Source organism: Achroia grisella, unplaced genomic scaffold (genome assembly GCF_030625045.1).
Source record: "Achroia grisella isolate CSIRO2021 unplaced genomic scaffold, CSIRO_AGI_Agris_v1 utg853, whole genome shotgun sequence".
Classification (NCBI taxonomy): Eukaryota; Metazoa; Arthropoda; class Insecta; order Lepidoptera; family Pyralidae; genus Achroia; species Achroia grisella.
The window spans coordinates 1,242,371-1,261,435 of NW_026713043.1; the positions used below are offsets into that span (position 1 = coordinate 1,242,371).

At 33.2% G+C, this 19,065-nt stretch overlaps 1 protein-coding gene across 1 annotated transcript in view; it reads left to right on the plus strand.

Annotated features, from left to right (window-relative positions):
* The window catches only part of LOC131852471 (guanylate cyclase 32E-like), a 153,081-nt gene that overhangs the window by 16,600 nt on the left and 117,416 nt on the right, over positions 1-19,065 (plus strand). Inside the window, exons 2-3 of the mRNA XM_059203136.1 lie at positions 3,799-3,944; positions 4,823-4,934. Coding sequence (XP_059059119.1) covers positions 3,799-3,944; positions 4,823-4,934 — 258 coding nt within the window. The remainder of the gene's footprint in view (positions 1-3,798; positions 3,945-4,822; positions 4,935-19,065) is intronic.

The following is a 19,065-nucleotide window of genomic DNA, read 5'->3' on the forward strand; positions in this document are numbered from 1 at the left end:
TCTGAGAGAATTGTTTATGATATGTATTCAACGAATGTTCGCAACGCAACGAGTTATTATCCCTTTGTAAATCATAAAAAGACATTCGTCTGATGTGACCTTGGCATCTGTCTAAGAAATTACATTCTTTGGGCATAAATACATGTTATTAACTTAATATTTAAGTCTGTTGTATATAACCCATCAAAAATATAAATGTGAAATGAGAGCCAAGTTTAATATTATGATATATGCCTTGGCTACATAAGCCACATGCGAGCACATTAACGGCAAAACCGAAGATTAAGACAGTCGCCGTGGCCGAAATTACATCATCATCATCATCATATGCTTGGTTTCAATGCCAAAAGAAATGAGATCTAAATAGGTGCCAAGTTCAATGGTCAGTCCTGAAATTTATTCATAACATAAAATATAATTTCTTGATAAATATTTCAGCATAAGGTGAGCCAAATTTGACACGTTTATGTGAAATAGTTTTTTAGTTATGAGGGGTTCAAAAGTGGCTCCAAATGGTCCGTGTAATATTACATACGGTGCTGCTCGCAAGTTCTGGTACTTGAACTTGGCTTGACACGATACCGCGTATCTAAATACTAATTAGTAGTAAATACTATTATTAATTTTAGTAATAGTGGGCAATTCAACGCCTGCCCGCCATCTTTTTTTTACTACTGCGTCGGCAAACAAGCATACGGCCCATCTGATGGTAAACGGTTATCATAGACTATAGACGCCTGAAACACCAGAGGTGTCACGTGCGCAACACTGTAACCAATACAAACATCTGTAATGTACGAAAAATCGAACCTGCGACCATCGGAAGTAAAGCGGTCTGCATAACTGCTTGACCACCGAGGCGTCTAATATAGATATGCTCTATCTGTATTCCCATTCACGAGTAAATCTGTCCAGTAGGTTGTGACCGTGATTTTTACTAATTATACTCGTACATAATGTACCGCGTTAAATTTAAAACATTATATAATAAACTATTCGATAGTTACAATACAAAACAATATAATTATAATAAGAAGTATTTTGGTCTAGTGGTTTACTATCTTGTGATTAAACCATAGTGGGTTCAAATTTGGCCGTTACAAAAACCTTTTTGTATATTTTGTATTATAACTAACTCTATATTCCTATATACTAGCTACTCGCCCCGGCTTCGCCCGGGTGTACATGTATTATATATATAAACTTTCCTCTAGAATCACTCTATCTATTAAAAAAAACTGCTACAAAATTCGTTGCGGTGTTTTAAAGATTTAAGCATACATAGGGACAAACAGCGACTTTTATACTATATATAAATTTTATACTAAATATAAATTTTATACTATGTAATGTTTACGAAATAAGTACCTAATATTAATTCTGAAATAACTTGGTGATTTCAATAATTTCTCGGATTTATAATCATTAATCAAATGTTTCCTATTATAAGAATAATGGCACATTCATTAGGCAATGAATGAGAGTTAATTAAAAGTTGAGTGCGCTATAAGATGTTCTCGCCAGTAAAGTCAGGGTCTACAGTGTACTTAAAAAAACTTTGATGAGTTTTAATTATTTGTGTTCTGTAATCTATTCTAAGATGTAATGCTGAATTTGTTGGTTTGATCGCGATGATATCTGAAACTATAAGTTTGATTTAAAAATACGTTTTAAATACTGGCCAAGAAGCCATAGGAGGGTCGTAGAATATTTAGTACGAGATCACATGTTTAAAAAGATAATTCTCCGTGTAACGTTAAATATTATGTTTGTGTACTTTTAAACCAATTTCTAATGGTATCGATTTTATTGTCTTACTAATATTATAAACGGGTTTATAAAAGTTTAAAGTCCACACCAACTTTGTTAGTATGGATGGTGTATAATTTGTATTGTACAATAAAGTATTACATACAAACTGTTATCGCAGGCGGATCCATCATTCCATTATCACTAATGTTAAAAAAACTAGTGATGGCCCAATAATCGGAATTCGATTATAATTAATTTAAAAAGTATACTTCTACGCGTGTGTGCTACATACATAGTAGTATGTGTAATGTATTTTTGTAAATAATTAAAAAAATATTAGCGTTCCGCACTCTTTCTGTATAAACAATAAGTTTTGAATTTCATACTCCCTCGTCGGGACCATTTTCATAAAAAGGGTTTCAAAGTTTTTGCTCCACACATTTATTTATTTATTAGCATACAAAACAGTTTATTATTAGCATACAAATCAATACAATAATACGATTAGGAGCGTGTAGTTCGGTACAAAACTGGATTGTAATCCAACACTATGTATGCCTAAAAGCTGAATTATATAGACGCATTCAATATAAGCTAGATAAAGTTATATAATAAATAGTAAATTAAATAGAGAACAATATATAACTACGTAATGCTATGAATCATTATGTTAACAGAATTTTATTGATATTAAAAAAAATTGGTACAAAAAAAATTTCACATATTAATATATATAAAGTACTTTAATTGCTTCTTTCTACTTACTTATTTTTCTTTTTGATTAAACTTGTTTGTTTGTAATTTATAAGACGACTCTTAGTTTCCTTCTGGGAATAACTAAACCACATAGCTTCGCAGAAACTTCAGGTTCTTGTTGATAATAAACATTGAATTCCCAATGGCAGTAATAATTATTGTAAAGTATTTTGTTTGTCAAAGTTTGACGTTTCGGATTATAATTGTATGTAATATTATAAATAGGCAATTATAAATAATTTGCAAAATTTGTTCATTGGCTGTAGAAATAATATTGTGATATAAATTATGTAATAAACACTGTATTATCGACTTATTACTTACCGCGAGCGTATATTTTTCACCGCTCATAGTCGACTGGTAGATAATGTTGCATAGTGTTAACTTAAATGCATATAATTCAAAAGTACATATAAGTATATATACGTGCTTTTGAATTATATGCGTTAAGTTATATACATATATATTATAGTAAATCGGTTAAGTATTTTTTGATGTTATATTCAACATTAACTCATTAGTTCATTACAAACAAAGATATTTTTTTATATAGTGAGCGTGGGGTACAGTGTAATTGATACTAAGTATTTGTAAGGTTATTTTTGCAATGTTGTTTTAAACTGAAATGTATCTTCTAGGTTTTCATTAAACCATTGATAAATCAGGGGTAGAAAAGATGAAGTTACAGCATTTGTAAAAAAGAAGTAACCACTGTACCCCACGCTCCCCTACTTTTGTTGTTTTTACATTATTTCACAAGTTAATATTCATTCAAAATTTATGAGTCGTGCTCTTCAATGATCTTTAGATTTTCCATAAATCTCTTTAGTTTTTAATACGATACGACTCCAACTATTGACTTGATCTATAAGATATATACAAATGTTGGCCATCTATACTGATATTGTAAAGAGGTAAATTTTGTGAGATTGGATGTTCGAGGTTATTTCCCATACTGATCCTATTTTAAAAATAATTTTAGAGTTGAATAGCCCATTTGTTGAAGAAAGCTATAGGTCATTAAACATCGTGCTATGGCCTATAGGAGCGGAGCAGCAAAATATTATAAAAAGGGGAAATGTGTCGTAGACGAAGCTGCGTGGGTCAGTTAGCTAACTTATTGTGATTCATAGTATAATAAAATTATACTAGAATTGTGGAGATAAACAAAATGTATCTTTGCAGACGGTGTTGGGCGCTATGCCACTGGCAGTTAGCTAACTTATTGTGATTCATAGTATAATAAAATTATACTAGAATTGTGGAGATAAATAAAATGTATCTTTGCAGACGGTGTTGGGCGCTATGCCACTGGCAGTAGCCGCGGTAAACCGGGAACCGAGCCTGCTACCCGGGCTGAGGTTGCGGTTTGTGGCCGCAGACATAGGCCGTTCGAGACCACCACTGCCTAAGGACAAGGACAGTTTTACACTGCGGTAAGAATTATTTACTTATCACACTTTTTAACCGACTTTAAAAATGGAGGAGGTTGTCAATTGGTCTGTATTTTTTGTGTGTTATTTTTTATTCTTCTTCTTTTATCTACGTGACTGAAATTTAATGATTCTTTTTTATTTGAAAGCCGGTGCTTGTGAAATGGTTATTAGGTTATATTTATTATTACAATTGAAATCGATTTATATTTAGTAGAAGGTACTTCTGGTGGTGCTACAAGATGCTAAAGGTGCTACCTTAGATTCACTATTTCTGTGATGACTGACGAGCTACATTTTATATTATATACAGTATATAGCCGAAAATACCATACATTGCGCCGAAGCAACATAAACTCGTCAGTAGTGTAGCATATTCTATAGTCCAAAAAAGAGCATCTACTGTCGCAATATGGGTGTAGATTCAATAACGCTTGGAATTTGATCACCAATAGAGAAGGTCGTAGCGCTTACAGAAGTGAGCACACCTGACCACTCAGGTCAGGTGTGCTCATTGAAAATTTGTGGTTTCACACATACAAATCGTACCGGAATGAAACGAAATGATATAGACACATAAAGTATTAATAAATTATTTAAATAATTAATTTTAATACAAACAAAATAATGGTTTTTAATAAAAGTAGATGAACGAAAAGGTAGAGGACGACTGATTAAAAGGTAGATGGCCTGTGTGAAAGATGATTTACATAAAAGGAGAGTATACTCAGATCTGACGGCTGATAGAGATCAGAGAAGATGGCATACTGCGCCGACCCTAAACAATGGGATCAACACAGTATTTAACGATGAAATATTACATATTTAATACTTTTTATTCTAATTAGAACATGGTTTATTGTCCTAAAATATGGTTGCAGGGTGATGACCCAGATGCGTGACTTGGGCGTGGTGGCATTCTTCGGCCCCGACAGCACCTGCCACACCGAGGCCAAGCTGGCTGCTGCCTGGAATCTACCACTCATATCTCATGTAAGTATTATAGATTTAAGAAACTGTGCTTTTATACTACACTAGTGGTTCCGCTAATAGCTATTATAAGTGCTAATTAAATAGAAACAGAAAGAATCTTTATTCAAATAAACTTAATATAACTTTTGAATTGTCATATTTTTTTCATTCTACCACTCATTCGGAATGCAGACTCACTGCAAGACGAAAGAGGAAGAAACTTGCGTGTTGCTTTTAAATAAATGTTCGAAATTACATTTTTAACCGAGTCATTGGGCTCCCTAAAATATAGTCGAGCGCAGTGTTGGCTGGCTCATCCGTCATACTCGTGAACGAGTGCTGCTTGTAGGGACTGGTCTGCTCTTATCACTACGACTGATTTAATCTTATTGTATATTTTACCCAAAAAATTAGTGCTGGTTGGTAGTTTGTATTCACACGTTTCGACTTGTAAATGTAAACTTACAAGGATTATTTAAAAGAGCAACACGCAAGTTTCTTGCTCGTTCTTCTTGTGATGAGACAGCTTTCCGAACCAGTGGTAGATCAAAAACAAATTGTTATGACTATTCGAAAGTGCTTAAATTAAGTTTATTTGAATAAATGATTTACTATTCTATTCTATTCTATTCTATAAGAATTTTGTGTCGATACAAACCGCCAATTACTTTGCCATTTAACAGTTTGTATTTACACAAATTATATTAATTTACCAAACTACTACTACATTACAAATTATATTTAAATACTGAAGACGCACTATGTATTCTAACTGATCTGTGCCGTAGAGATATACTGCATAAGTTTAATAATAAGATGAAGGGTATGTGACGCGTTTCATACACGAGCAATCAACTCTCCCAGGACGTAAACTGAAGAAGAAACAGCGACAAAATAAATCAAAAGCAGTAATCTGTCACGAACTTTATTTACATTTTATACTTCGTACACAGAATGGCAAATGATCCCATAGGTATTATATTAGTATACCTGTCACTGTATAGAGACAGAATTTCTCAACCCATAAACTTTTTATGTAAACCTTACAGAATAGAATATATATAGAAACATTTATTACATCACAACACAACAATGATGATGCTGACAGCAAGATATAAATAATTATCATCATTATATAGTATAAAACAAAGTCGCTGTCGCTGTCTGTCCGTCCCTATGTATGCTTAAATCTTTAAAACTACGCAACGGATTTTGAAGCGTTTTTTATATAGGTAGAGTGATTCAAGAGGAAGGTTTATATATATAATTCAAGTATACACGTGCGGGTATGTAAGCCGGGACGAGTAGCTAGTATCATATAAACAGAAAATAACACAATGCATTAAATTAGACATAAAATTATTGTATAAAAAAAAGAACTACATAATCAAAGAAAAGAAAAAATCAAAATAATAAAGTAAAATGCGTATCTTATCCACCACTGTGTAGTATTGTCACCACGTCACTGTGTGTTAAGAACCCTTCCTAGCATTATGCCTTGCCTAAAGGCACAATGCTGTTTTTCAGTGGAACATACAGCTATAATACCGATTTATAGGAAACCATCGAGGTCATTCTTAGTAATCCATGAAAGGCTTGACCCCAGTGTCATCCTATTATCCTTACAAAACAGCTTTAAGATTCCTCGCACAGTGCAAAGGTTTTGTATTCATGAGTATGATTGTTTGTAGCGGTCTGGGTGTTTTCTATGTATATTATATACTAGCTGTACCCGCGACTTCGTCCGCGTAAAATAGCGACCTTGACCAAATAATGAAAAAAATATTTAATGACCTAACCCAATAAAAACTATATAAAAAGGTTCATCATTTCATTTTAAAAAATGACGACACTTCCATACATAACTCTTTCAACCCCTTATAACCCTTCTATCGCATTCAAAGTAGCTGTCTGATGTCCTTTCTCAGGGTCTAGACTAACTGTGTAGCAAATTCATTTAAATCGGTTCAGTAGTTTTAGTGTGTAAGTGAGACTGACAGACAGACAGATAAAGTTACTTTTACAGTTATAATATTAGTGGGGTATTTTATAAACTAACCCAAAAAAGCCAATGGAAAAAGTTTCATAGATCCGGCTCTTTAAGCCAGATCTGACGAGATGAGACTGAATGACGAATTTACCTTATATCTTTTATCCCCTAATTTATATTACACCCTTAAGGGTAACATTTTTACATAATTTGATAGTTTATTTATATTCAATTAACAGCCTCAAAAATCAGTTTCTAGCTTCAAAAAAGTCAAATTTACATAAAAACTTTCATCCCCTATTTTATTTTACCCCCTAAGGGTAACATTTTTAAAAACTTTATATGTCATATTTATTTGTATTTAATAAGCAGCCTCAAAAATAAGTTTCAAGCTTCTAGCTTCAAAAATGACGATTCTTCCATTCAATCTTTCATCCCCAATTTCAACCCCTTATAATCATATTTTCGCATTAAAAAGTAGACTATGTCCTTTCTCAGGGTCTAGATTATCTGTGTACCAAATTTAATTTATATCGGTTCAGTAGTTTTGGCGTGAAAGCCAGACAGACAGACAGACAGACAGACAGAGTTACTTTCGCATTTATTATATTAGTAAGGAGTAAGGATGTACTAGCTGACCCGCGCACCTTCGTCTACTTTACAATTACTTGACATTTGTCATTATCATCATATTTCTCCACATTTACATAATATCTTTTTAAAATTACAACCTACTAGCTGTGCCCACGGTTTCGCCCGCGTTAAATTTCAATATAAAATATCTCCTATGTGTTATTCTAATACATAAGCTATATTATTGTAAAGTTTCATCAAAATCTGTTCAGTAGTTTTTACGTGAAAGAGTAACAAACATCCGTCCTTCTATACTTACAAACTTTCGTCTTAATAATATTACTCGTAGTAAGACTTACAGAGAAATTATATTTGTATCAGTTTTATAGTACCCATAATGCAAGCTCTGCTTAACTTAGGACTAGATGGCGTTGTGGCAATTTGCCTGGTTTTATATTATTATTACTGCATCCCTAGGTACATTATGTAATCTGTTTATTATTGTATACTGCATATTTAGAAAGCAATCTTTGCATATACATATTTAAAGGCGTAGGACGGCTTTTATCAGCTTTCTTCGCGTTAATGTCTATGTAGGCAGATACTTAAACAAGATATAACCATAATATTACGAAATAATCACTTTCTGATCTTTATTTATATAAACTGCGCATAATCCATTGATATTACAAGCACGAAGCTATGAACATTACATTTAATAAGTCGGCACTGCACTTAAGAATATAAAACCAAAAATGAATTTATGTAACAAAGAATAACTGGTGGGAATTTGCGGAAAATATAGAAAATAAGGTTTCACCACCATACGGTATGGCACAGTCGCTGGTTCAGAAATATTGCGGTGGTCTCCAAGAGCATATATTGCAGGCTTGTTACCTGCAATATATTGGGCTCGTACTCCTGGACCTCCTCTAACGGATGTCGCACAGATCACAATGATATAAAGCACAAACTCAAAAATATTGTCCAAATTCAAGATTAGGTGATTTTGCACAAATCAGACCGTTTTACTTTATCAAAGTGAATAGATGCTCAATTGCACTCTCAGTGACGCGACTGAGGCGCCACTTTATAGGTACATACTTACCCACTAAATTACAAATATACAAACCTTGGCTGCAAATATAACAGACCAGCGAAATAACAATACATATAATTATTAACAATAAAAATGTTATAAATGGCGTAACCAATAACGGTTATAAAAGAAGAGTAAGTCAATTTTAAAGTAAGATAGATAGATAAAAATTTTATTCACGTTAAAGGCACACACACACACAAAAGGCACTGTAATAATAAGAACAAAAATAAAACAGATATACACATTACATTAGTGAAGTCAAACAAGACATTTTGCATATGAAGACAAAATATACAAATTGAAATAATGCAAACAATTGCTGTGCTAAAAGGTGGCAATTGCAATGCTAAAAATACTGATTATGTACGAAAAACCGTATAGTAATATATCCATCATTCAATCAAAACATATTTATTCATGTAGGTCTATTACAGACTTATGATATGTCAAATCTATCGTCAGTTCGGCCTGCTTTCGAGCTAAGAAGAACTGCCAAGAAAGTTTTCACTCTATCCTGAGGAGATAAGAACCATCGCTCTTAAGAATATCCTTCAGTTCTTGTACCTGACGGGTATAGGTAGTGAACTTTGAAGAAAGGGCGAGCACGATATATCTATGTATGTAGGTCGTAGTGCTATAGGTCTAAGCACCTGACAATAGCCGGGGGGGGAAAGAGATAGTAATGTGGATTAATACATTGCTAGCAATGTACCATGTCAGGTTGACCTCCACGCGGTCCCCCCTGGAAACCATCGTGATAAACTTCTAGTAAATTTGCCACTATGAGCTAACTGACCTGACGTCATACTCATCTTATCATCCTCCACTGGTGCCCCGCCAGCGTATACCGTTAGCGCAGGGGAGTGCACCATACCATTATCATGCCTTGAGAATCAGACTGTAGCCTAAACCAACCAATAAAAAAACTTACAAGTAACTCAGCTATTATTCTTTTCAAATAAGCTTATACAATGTACATGTTTACAAAAATATAGATTCATTTTTAAATTCAAATTAGGGAGAATAGAATATGTTTATGTAATTTGCTTATACAGGAGTGGTCATATACCTGTACAAGCCATGCCCTTTACTTGTATCATTATAATAAATAATTATTATAATGATAACGACGACCTCAGTGGTCTAGCGGTCTAGCACACCGCATTGCGACCGATGGTCGCGGGTTCGATTCTTCGCACGGCACAAACATTTGTATTCATGAGTATGATTGTTAGTATCGGTCTGAGTGTTTTCTATGTATAATATGTATGTATTTACTAATTACAAAAAAAAATATCTATGTATATGTATCAGTTATCTAGTACTCATAACACGAGCTTTAGTTAGCTTAACTTGGATCTAAATGGCGCTGTGTGAATTGTCCTGAAATTATTATTGTTATTATTAATAAATAGAAGTAGTAATAAAATCGATCGAAAAAATGAATGATAAGTACACACAACGGGACGTATCTTTTATTTAATGTTCTCCGTATATCATAACATTATCATTTTATCAATACCAACCAAGTCAAAGAGTCAACCCCAATAATTTGTGTGTCAAATAAGGCGGGACTTGGAATATTTTTTATGTGGTTTATCCTGTTGGAAAGGCAAAGGAACTATGCTTATAAAGTATTTTTTTTAATAAAAAGTTCCTGCCTTGTCTGATTATATATTATTCGAAGAGTAGCTTCATACCTTCCAGAAACTTATAATCTTGTATTATCTGTGCTATTTCAATAAAAAGATACGACAAGATTATTTTATATGTCAACTACAAATGAAAAGATTAAGGTTCAAGTCTATTTTCCCTTTTAGGGTTTATTATCACGGAACGACTGTTCCTGTAATGGCCTGTTTGCCCATAACAAAAGTACACGTTGGTTCCTTTCTCCTTATTTCTTCCTACACCATATACATAATGGGCAATGAAAGTTATACAGCAATGCAGAGAAATTTCTAAGATTTTCAACAACTGTGGTGAATCCCTCCTAAAACATTATAAAGTCAAATAAGTTATACAAATTATGTAACAAAACATTTTAAAAAGGTATACAGTCCTTATTTCCCAGTTTTTAAAGTAGAAATTCCTTTTTTTATGTAATTGAAACGGTAAAACAAGCAGACAGACGTCCTGATGTTAAGTGGGAACTGTCCTCTATATCACAGATAACATTATATTACATACCTATATACATGACATCACGTTATCATGTGACTGTAATACCAGTCATGCATTGGCATTGGGACAATTTTTTTTAAATTTTACCCTTCAATAGAAATAACGCTAACAAAGCAAGCTGTTTGACGGCTGAAATAACAGAACTTAGGTTGATAATCTACGACTGAATATCTACGTAAAATCTCTCTATACTATATGTACTAGTTCTATCGTAGATGTTTATATATATAAACCTTCCTCTTGAATCACTCTATCTATTAAAAACAAACCGCTTCAAAATCCGTTGCGTAGTTTTAAAGATTTAAGCATATATAGAGACGGACCGACAGCGACAGCGACTTTGTTTTATACTAAGTAATGATTATTAATGTGAAAGTAATTCTGTCTCACTGTCTGTTGTGCTTTCACGCCGAAACTACTGGATTGATTTTAATGAAATTTGGTATACAAAGAACGACATAGGCTACTTTTTAATGCGACAAGATTTGTAAAAGTTTGAATAAAAGGTTTGTTAATAAAAAGTTTGAGATAAAAGGTTGTGTACATTTGTCATTTTCAAATCTAAACGATTGAAACTTATTTTTGTAGCTAAACGATTGTTTGATATAATTGGCAATTGGAAAAATTTGCACTCAGGTGTAAAATTTAAGAGATAATATATAAGCATACATACATAGCAGACAATATATAGCATATATATAAGATGTCAGAGAGGTTAAAGAGTAATCGTCTATCGTGGTATGGGCATGTAATGCGTAGGAATAAAGATCATATCCTAAGGACGGTGTTACATATGAATATGGATGGTTATAAGGGTAGAGAAAGACCGAAAAAGAGATGGATGGACTGTGTGAAAGATGATATGGTGAGAAAGGGAGTAAATAACGGAATGACTGCGAACAGAGATGAATGGAAGAGAAAAACATATTACGCCGACCCCAAATAAATGGGATAAGGAATAAGCAGATGATGACGATATATAAGCATATATACGCATTGCTCATTTAAATTGTGTATCTTAATATCTTAACTTCATTACTTTTAAATTCTATATTATTGGTATTCGTATAAATTTGGACGAAACTTAACACTCTTTGGTTACTAACAAGGAATTTAATCAGAAAGTATAATAATTTGGAAAGTTTGTAATGGCTGGGAAACTTGAGTAGCCAAGTTTAAAGACAAGCGACAACTCAAATCAAATTACATGTAAAATTGTCTTTTACATAATTTCTTTAACAAATGATTAAGTTAGCAATTAAAAAACAGTCACATATACATTGTAATGTTAATTAACAAGCATTGGGGGAATTAGGGATTGTTATTAATGTGGATTAATAACCCCATTGGTAGCAATGTACCATGTCTGATTGGCCACCACGCGATTCCCTATCATTCATCCTCCACTAGTGACCCACCAGCGTATACCGTTAACGCAGGCGATGTTACCATTTCATTATCAACCCTCAAAAAAAAAACCATTATCCTCATGACTCTAACCTCAGATGGAGTAAACAGAAGAATTAGCATCGTCGACCTTGTAGAGAGCGACACAGCAGCAATATTTTGCTGTCATTATCAAGTAGTCAAAATATATTTTGATCGAGTATATTTAAATGTGGCCTTTCGAAGTCTAATTAAATATCTACTGTCAATATTAATACCATATATAAAATAATACTACATATTGGTACAAGACAGTATACGCATACAGTTACCGCTGCTATACTAAAGATTTTAATAATCTGTGGCGATGTGGTTTATTTTCCCGCGTAAACGAATACGTTCGTTGCTGCGGGAAATGGGGAAACACATGTCGTTAATTGCTCTGTGGTCGTTCCTTCTTCAGACAGTCTGTTCGTTTATTCTGTTTATATTGTATTGAAACCTGTAGTATGTATGTTAACTATGTATAAATAAGTGTTAAGAAATATTGGTAAGGAATACGTACCTATTATTTATTATAATATGCATTTGAAGTTTCCATGTAGATATCGACTGTAAATATTAATATCACAGATAAAATAATATTACACACTAGTACAAGACAATACAAGGTTTACGACCAATGTGTGTTGCCAGTGATGACTTACGGAACAGAGACGTGGTCGCTAACTATGGGCCCCATCAACAAGCTCAGAGTCACTCAGAGGGCAATGGAGAGGGCTATGCTCGGAGTTACTCTGCGTGATCGAATCAGAAATGAGGAGATCCGCAGAAGAACCAGAGTGGCCGACATAGCCCGAAGAATTGCGACTCTGAAGTGGCAATGGGCAGGGCACATAGCTCGTAGGACAGATGGCCGTTGGGGCAGTAAAGTCCTCGAGTGGCGACCACGGACCGGAAGACGCAGCGTGGGAAGGCCTCCAGCAAGGTGGACCGACGATCTGTGGGCTAATTATGTAACTTCGTTCGCAACGATTTTCGTATGTAACGTAGTGAAAATGACGTCATCTGTCAATAATGCGATCATATAGACGCCATTTGACGCTGTCAACTAGCATTGCAACGTAAACGCAACTTTACATATCGATAAAAAATATTTCTATCGAATGTCGATTTAGTAACCTCGTTGCAACGTCACGTAATCGCTATTTTGCCGAAATGACAGCGTGGAATTGAAACGGTTTTTACATTATGAGAAACAATTTAGAAGGTGTTTCTTTTGGTTACAATCTTTAAAATATCAGCATTATTTATCTTGTTTTGGTAATTTTCAGTATTACATATATTTTTATTATATTAAATATTACGTAGAAAGTCGTGAAAAGGTTTTAAATTTATTAAAATGGGAAAATTGTCACGACTCACAACACGACATCAGTGTTGCCAATTCGATATTTTATTTTCGTCCCAAATCACATAGAATGTTGTATTAACTAGAGTAAATGTTTAATATAAAATTAGGGTTGATTATGATATTAATATAATTAAAAAACTATTTCAATGAATACGGTGCTCTGTGAACGGAATACAACGTTTATGATGCTCTGTGATTTGTTTAAAGTAAATAAATTTATTTGTTTAAAGCAATTATGTACAAATTTAAAAAGATGTGCCCATATCATTTTAAATTTATATGGATACCTACATACTTACCTAGGTATCTATAGCAGAAAAGAAAATTTAATTTGTAGGTTAGATTAATATTATTAATGATTATAAATAGTTTGTATAAAATATGCTTTTATATTCAAAATTATTAACCTTATTTTTTCATTAGAATAGAATAGACTTTCTTTATTTTATTTTATTAAATGTCTATTAATAAAATTAAAATAAAAGAACAAGTGAACGCTGCAGTATATTTTGTAATTTTTGAACGCAATAAAAATTGTTTCAAATCAACCAACTAGTGTAACAACCCAATAAATTAAAATGTATCCCTCTAAAGGTATAAGCTATCTAATGTACTGACTTTTTAAATTGGTCGGATTAACAATATTCCGCTGCAACTTCATAGTAGTGTTTTATCGATAGAAATGATTTATGTTGCGGTCATTCGACCTTACTTGATCGCATTTTTTAAATTGAAATGATTTCATATTGCATCACAACTTCAACAGAAACAATTTCATATCGTGTTACATAATTAGCCCACCGGTCAAGATCGCTGGAAAGCATTGGATGCGAGCAGCGCAGGACCGATCGTCGTGGAGATCTTTGGGGGAGGCCTCTGTCCAGCAGTGGACGTCTTCCGAGCTGCGATGATGATGATGATGACAAGACAATATACGCATACAGTTACCGCTGCTATACCAAGGATTTTAATAATCTGTGGCGATATGGTTTATTTTCCCGCGTAAACGAATACGTTCGTTGCTGCGGGAAGTGGGGAAACACGTGTCGTTAATTACTCTGTGGTCGTTCCTTCTTTAGACAGTTCATTTATTCTATTTATGTCGTATCGAAACCTGTGTACTCTGTATCTTTAACTATAAATAAGTGTTAAAAATATTATGGAAGGTGCTAGCGACGAGCTCGACCCGAAACCACAGATAATATAATATTACATACCTAAACCGGTTTTTGATATCCAGTGGCCGTTCTTATAAACACTGCATTTTACGTTGTCCAGTTAGTCTGTAAGCATCCTCTGCATTGTAAACACATGTACAAAAGTAAATATATGTTATACGTGTACATATGTAGTTTTCTCCAATACCAACCCCATCACCATAATTATCAGAATGTATACGTACATATTATTTATTATATTATGAATTTCAAATTTCGTTTCCATGTAGAATAGTGTTTTGAAAGAAACAAAATATTTTAAGATGATTGCAGCATATTCATCATTTAAGTTATGATTTTATTTATGCTGCTTGTAGGAATTGATCTGCTGTAACAAATATTATTTAATTATAATTTAAATAATAATTTATTACTTATTTATTTTATAACTCCAGTAACTATTTACTTTTGTGAATTTCGCTATTAGCAGTTTGTATTCATACAAAATCGTAAGTGTAAAGTTGAATAACAAGAGGAAAAAGTTAGTTTCTTACTCGTTCTTCTTATGATAAGTCTGCTCTCATAATTAGTGTTAGATTAAAAAAAAAACGACTTATAAACTAACGAAAACTGCTTATATTAAGTGTATTTGGATAAAGATTATTTCTATGTCTATTGCCGAGAATACTAAAAATAGATAATGAAGAAATGTTATTGTGTAATAATGTTTACTTTAATCAAATTGTTTACATGAAAATTTCGTAGACGATAATGTGGGTGTAAAATTAAGAAACGATTTTATTTTCCTGATAATGTTATTGTTAACTTTCGCACACACTTTTGCTTTCGGCGCCGCGGCGCCATCTTCAGCTTCAGAATACGGCTTTGACGACTTTTTACAGACTTCGTATAAAGTCGGCTGCGTGGGTATACCTATTTCACTTAATTCTGTCGCCTGCAGCTTCCTTTCCTGGTGAGATATGTCAGTAAAATTATAGGAAATGGAATCATAACAATATAATTCTCTATGAAGGCAAAATAAAGCCTAAAAATATTACCGAACTCTTCAGCTAGCGTAGTAATAGCAGCGTTATACTGTTATTAATATAGTATAATACCTTAAAATTAATTCAAAACATCCGTTAAATCATATTTACTGAGCAAAGCCTATTATTCACTAAACGATTACTTGAATGACGACCGTGAATGGCAATAGTTGTTCAAGCACGGGATTTTCATTTAATGTTACACATAGTACATAAGGTGAATAAATTGTCTTTAAAAAAAAAATTGTTGAGTTTTCTGACAGTTTTTCTCCGTTGAATTCTATTGAGAACAACGCGGAGCGCAAGTATGCGATCTAATTCTGCGTAACAAATCCGTAATAAATAAATAAAACATCCTGGACAATTAACACACTGTCATCCAGTTCCAACATAAGCAGAGCATATGTTATGGGTACTAGACAACTGATATAAATACAGATCTTTTTTTTATAAATACATATTATACATAGAAAACACCCAGACTGATACAAACAATCATACTTCTGAATATAAATGATTGCACCGTGCGAAAAAGCGAACCCGCGACCATTGGAAGTAAAGCAATCTGCTAAACTGCTAGACCACCGCCATTATGCATAAGTAAATCCGCGTGTCACTAAAATTTATTTCAGTAACCGAACTCCAACCTACATGGGTTATAAACGTTCAAATACTTGTGTTCCACCGAAAAAGAAAATGTTAAAAGGCACCCCTCATCCATATTTTATGAGGCTTGAAAAATGACTTGTACAGTAAAAATGTGAAGCATAAACATCTGTATTACCCAACGATAAGGTATAAATTTCATTAAACGTGTGTTTGTTATCAACTCTACATGTGACTGTCACATAGAGTGCTATCTATGAGTATACTTCACTCAGGACACTATAAATTCATGACATGATTCTCTATGTAATTCGGAAATTTGGAGGTTGCATTGAATTTGACGCTGTTCTTTTATGTCTATTCAAATATTTATTGCATTGCATATGATGTTACAAGTTTTTTAGTCCAAATAGAATGGTAAACAGCTTTACCACTTTAAACAGGTTACCTGATGGAAATTATAGATCCAATTGTAATTAATAATTAGTGTTTTGACAGGTTTAATTTTGGAATTGTTTTTTGCTACTATTATTTACTCTTCTGAGTATTGTTATATATATATACATATATACTATATAAAAATTAATTGTTGTTCGTTAGTCTCGCTAAAACCTGAGAACGGCTGAACCGATTTGGCTAATTTTAGTCTTGAAATATTCGTGGAAGTCCAGGGAAGGTTTAAATGTGATAAAATATGAAGAAATTGCATATAAGATAGTAAAAACAACAATTTTATTTTCCCAACAAACTGCTGATACTTGTCAAGTACGCAATAAATTTCTGAACGGAAATTTTCTGTTCAGAAATTTATAGCGTAACTAAACCTTAAAACACCTTTGACATATTATATTTAATTTTGAGGCAGAATGGAGTTCGCGCTGTCAGCTAGTTATGTTTGTTATTTAAATGTAGAGTGTATTAAATGTAATGGATTAAGGGACCGTATTGGGCACATTGATTTTGGAATAAAAAGTATAAACCACACATTTAAAGTGTTCTTATTGCTAAGTAACAGTTAGGTCTTGTAAACGAGTGTGATAATATCAAAATTAAAAGTTACATAAAATTATATTTATTGCTATATCTACTGAATATCTACGTCAGAATCACGCCTTTATTGATTGTCAAATCAAATCAAATCAAAATATCTTTATTCATGTAGATCTTTTACATACTCTTATGATATGTCAAAAACTACCGTCAGTTGGATTTATGTAATGCTTGTCAAATCAAAATATCTTTATTCATGTAGATCTATTATAGACTCTTATGATATCTCAAAAACTACCGTCAGTTCGGAGTGCATTCGCGCTAAGAAGAACTGACGACAAACTCAGCTCTTATTCTTTTAAATGTGCTTGTACATGTTTACAAAAATACAGATTCATTTTTAAATTTAAAATTAGGCAGCATGGAGAGTGACTATCACAAGCTATTGCAATTTTATCAAAAGGAAATAGTCTAATCAGTGTCTGTAGCCAGAACAGTCCCCATAAGTAGCACCTGTTCACGAGTATCATGAGGCAGCCGCTCATGGTGCTACTCATTCACACACATTACATCATTGCACTCAACCTTTATAGAGGGAACACATTGTTATTACTAAAAACTAAATTGTTATGGATCCGTAAATTAACTGACATTTCTTACCGTTTGTACCTTAACATAGATTGTATAGCAGGCTGATCATCATTAAAATTGAACCAGAAAGAGGTAACGATCATATTATGTACAATAGTTGTACTTGTATAAACATGTCTTTATTTTTTTATATTTTAGTGGTCTCTGTATTACGAAAGTTTCATGATATATGTAGAGGTTCTAGAAGATTCTAGATTTGTCTCTTTCTGAATAATAATAATAATAATCTCAGGACAATTCACACAGAGCCATCTAGACCCAAGTTAAGCTAGCTAGAACTTGTGTTATGGGTACTAGATAACTGATACATATACATAGATATTTTTTTTGTAAATACATACATATTATACATAGAAAACACCCAGACCGATACAAACAATCATACTCATGAATACATACATCATCTGTAATATACATCGTCTCGACCAACAACATCGTATCATTCACCCGCAACATATTATATGTACCCGCGACTTCGTCCGCGTGGAATTTAACTTTATTTTCTAAAATATAAGTAGCCTAAGTTTCTCCTTATTACATCAGCTACCTGCAACCTGTCAAAATCGGTTCAGACATTTCAGAGTAGCCCGAACATACAAACAATCATACTCATGAATACAAATGTTTGTGCCGTGCGAGGAATCGAACCCGCGACCAACGGTCGTAAAGCGGTGTGCTTGACCGCCAGACTACCGAGGTCGTCGAATAAAAGATGAACTACATTAATTGAATCCATTGTCCAACTTTAGTGATTTACTTAGACCAACTAAAAAGTACAAGACGGATCACTACCTAGTTACAAAGTAAGGCCATTATTCATTGAATGTGTGAGTTGGAAGGTGTTGACACACGCTGTCTCTCAGGGTAAATAAACGGTCACAGATTCGTCTCAATTTATTTCAAGATGATATAGTACATCATGTACACAGTATATCAACAGTACAGTATATCAACATAGAAAGAAGATGATATGAAAAATAGAATTACTATGTAAATGTTTTTTTTTTATTTTTAAATACAATTTTCCTCAGGCATATTCGTCCGTGCCTTTTT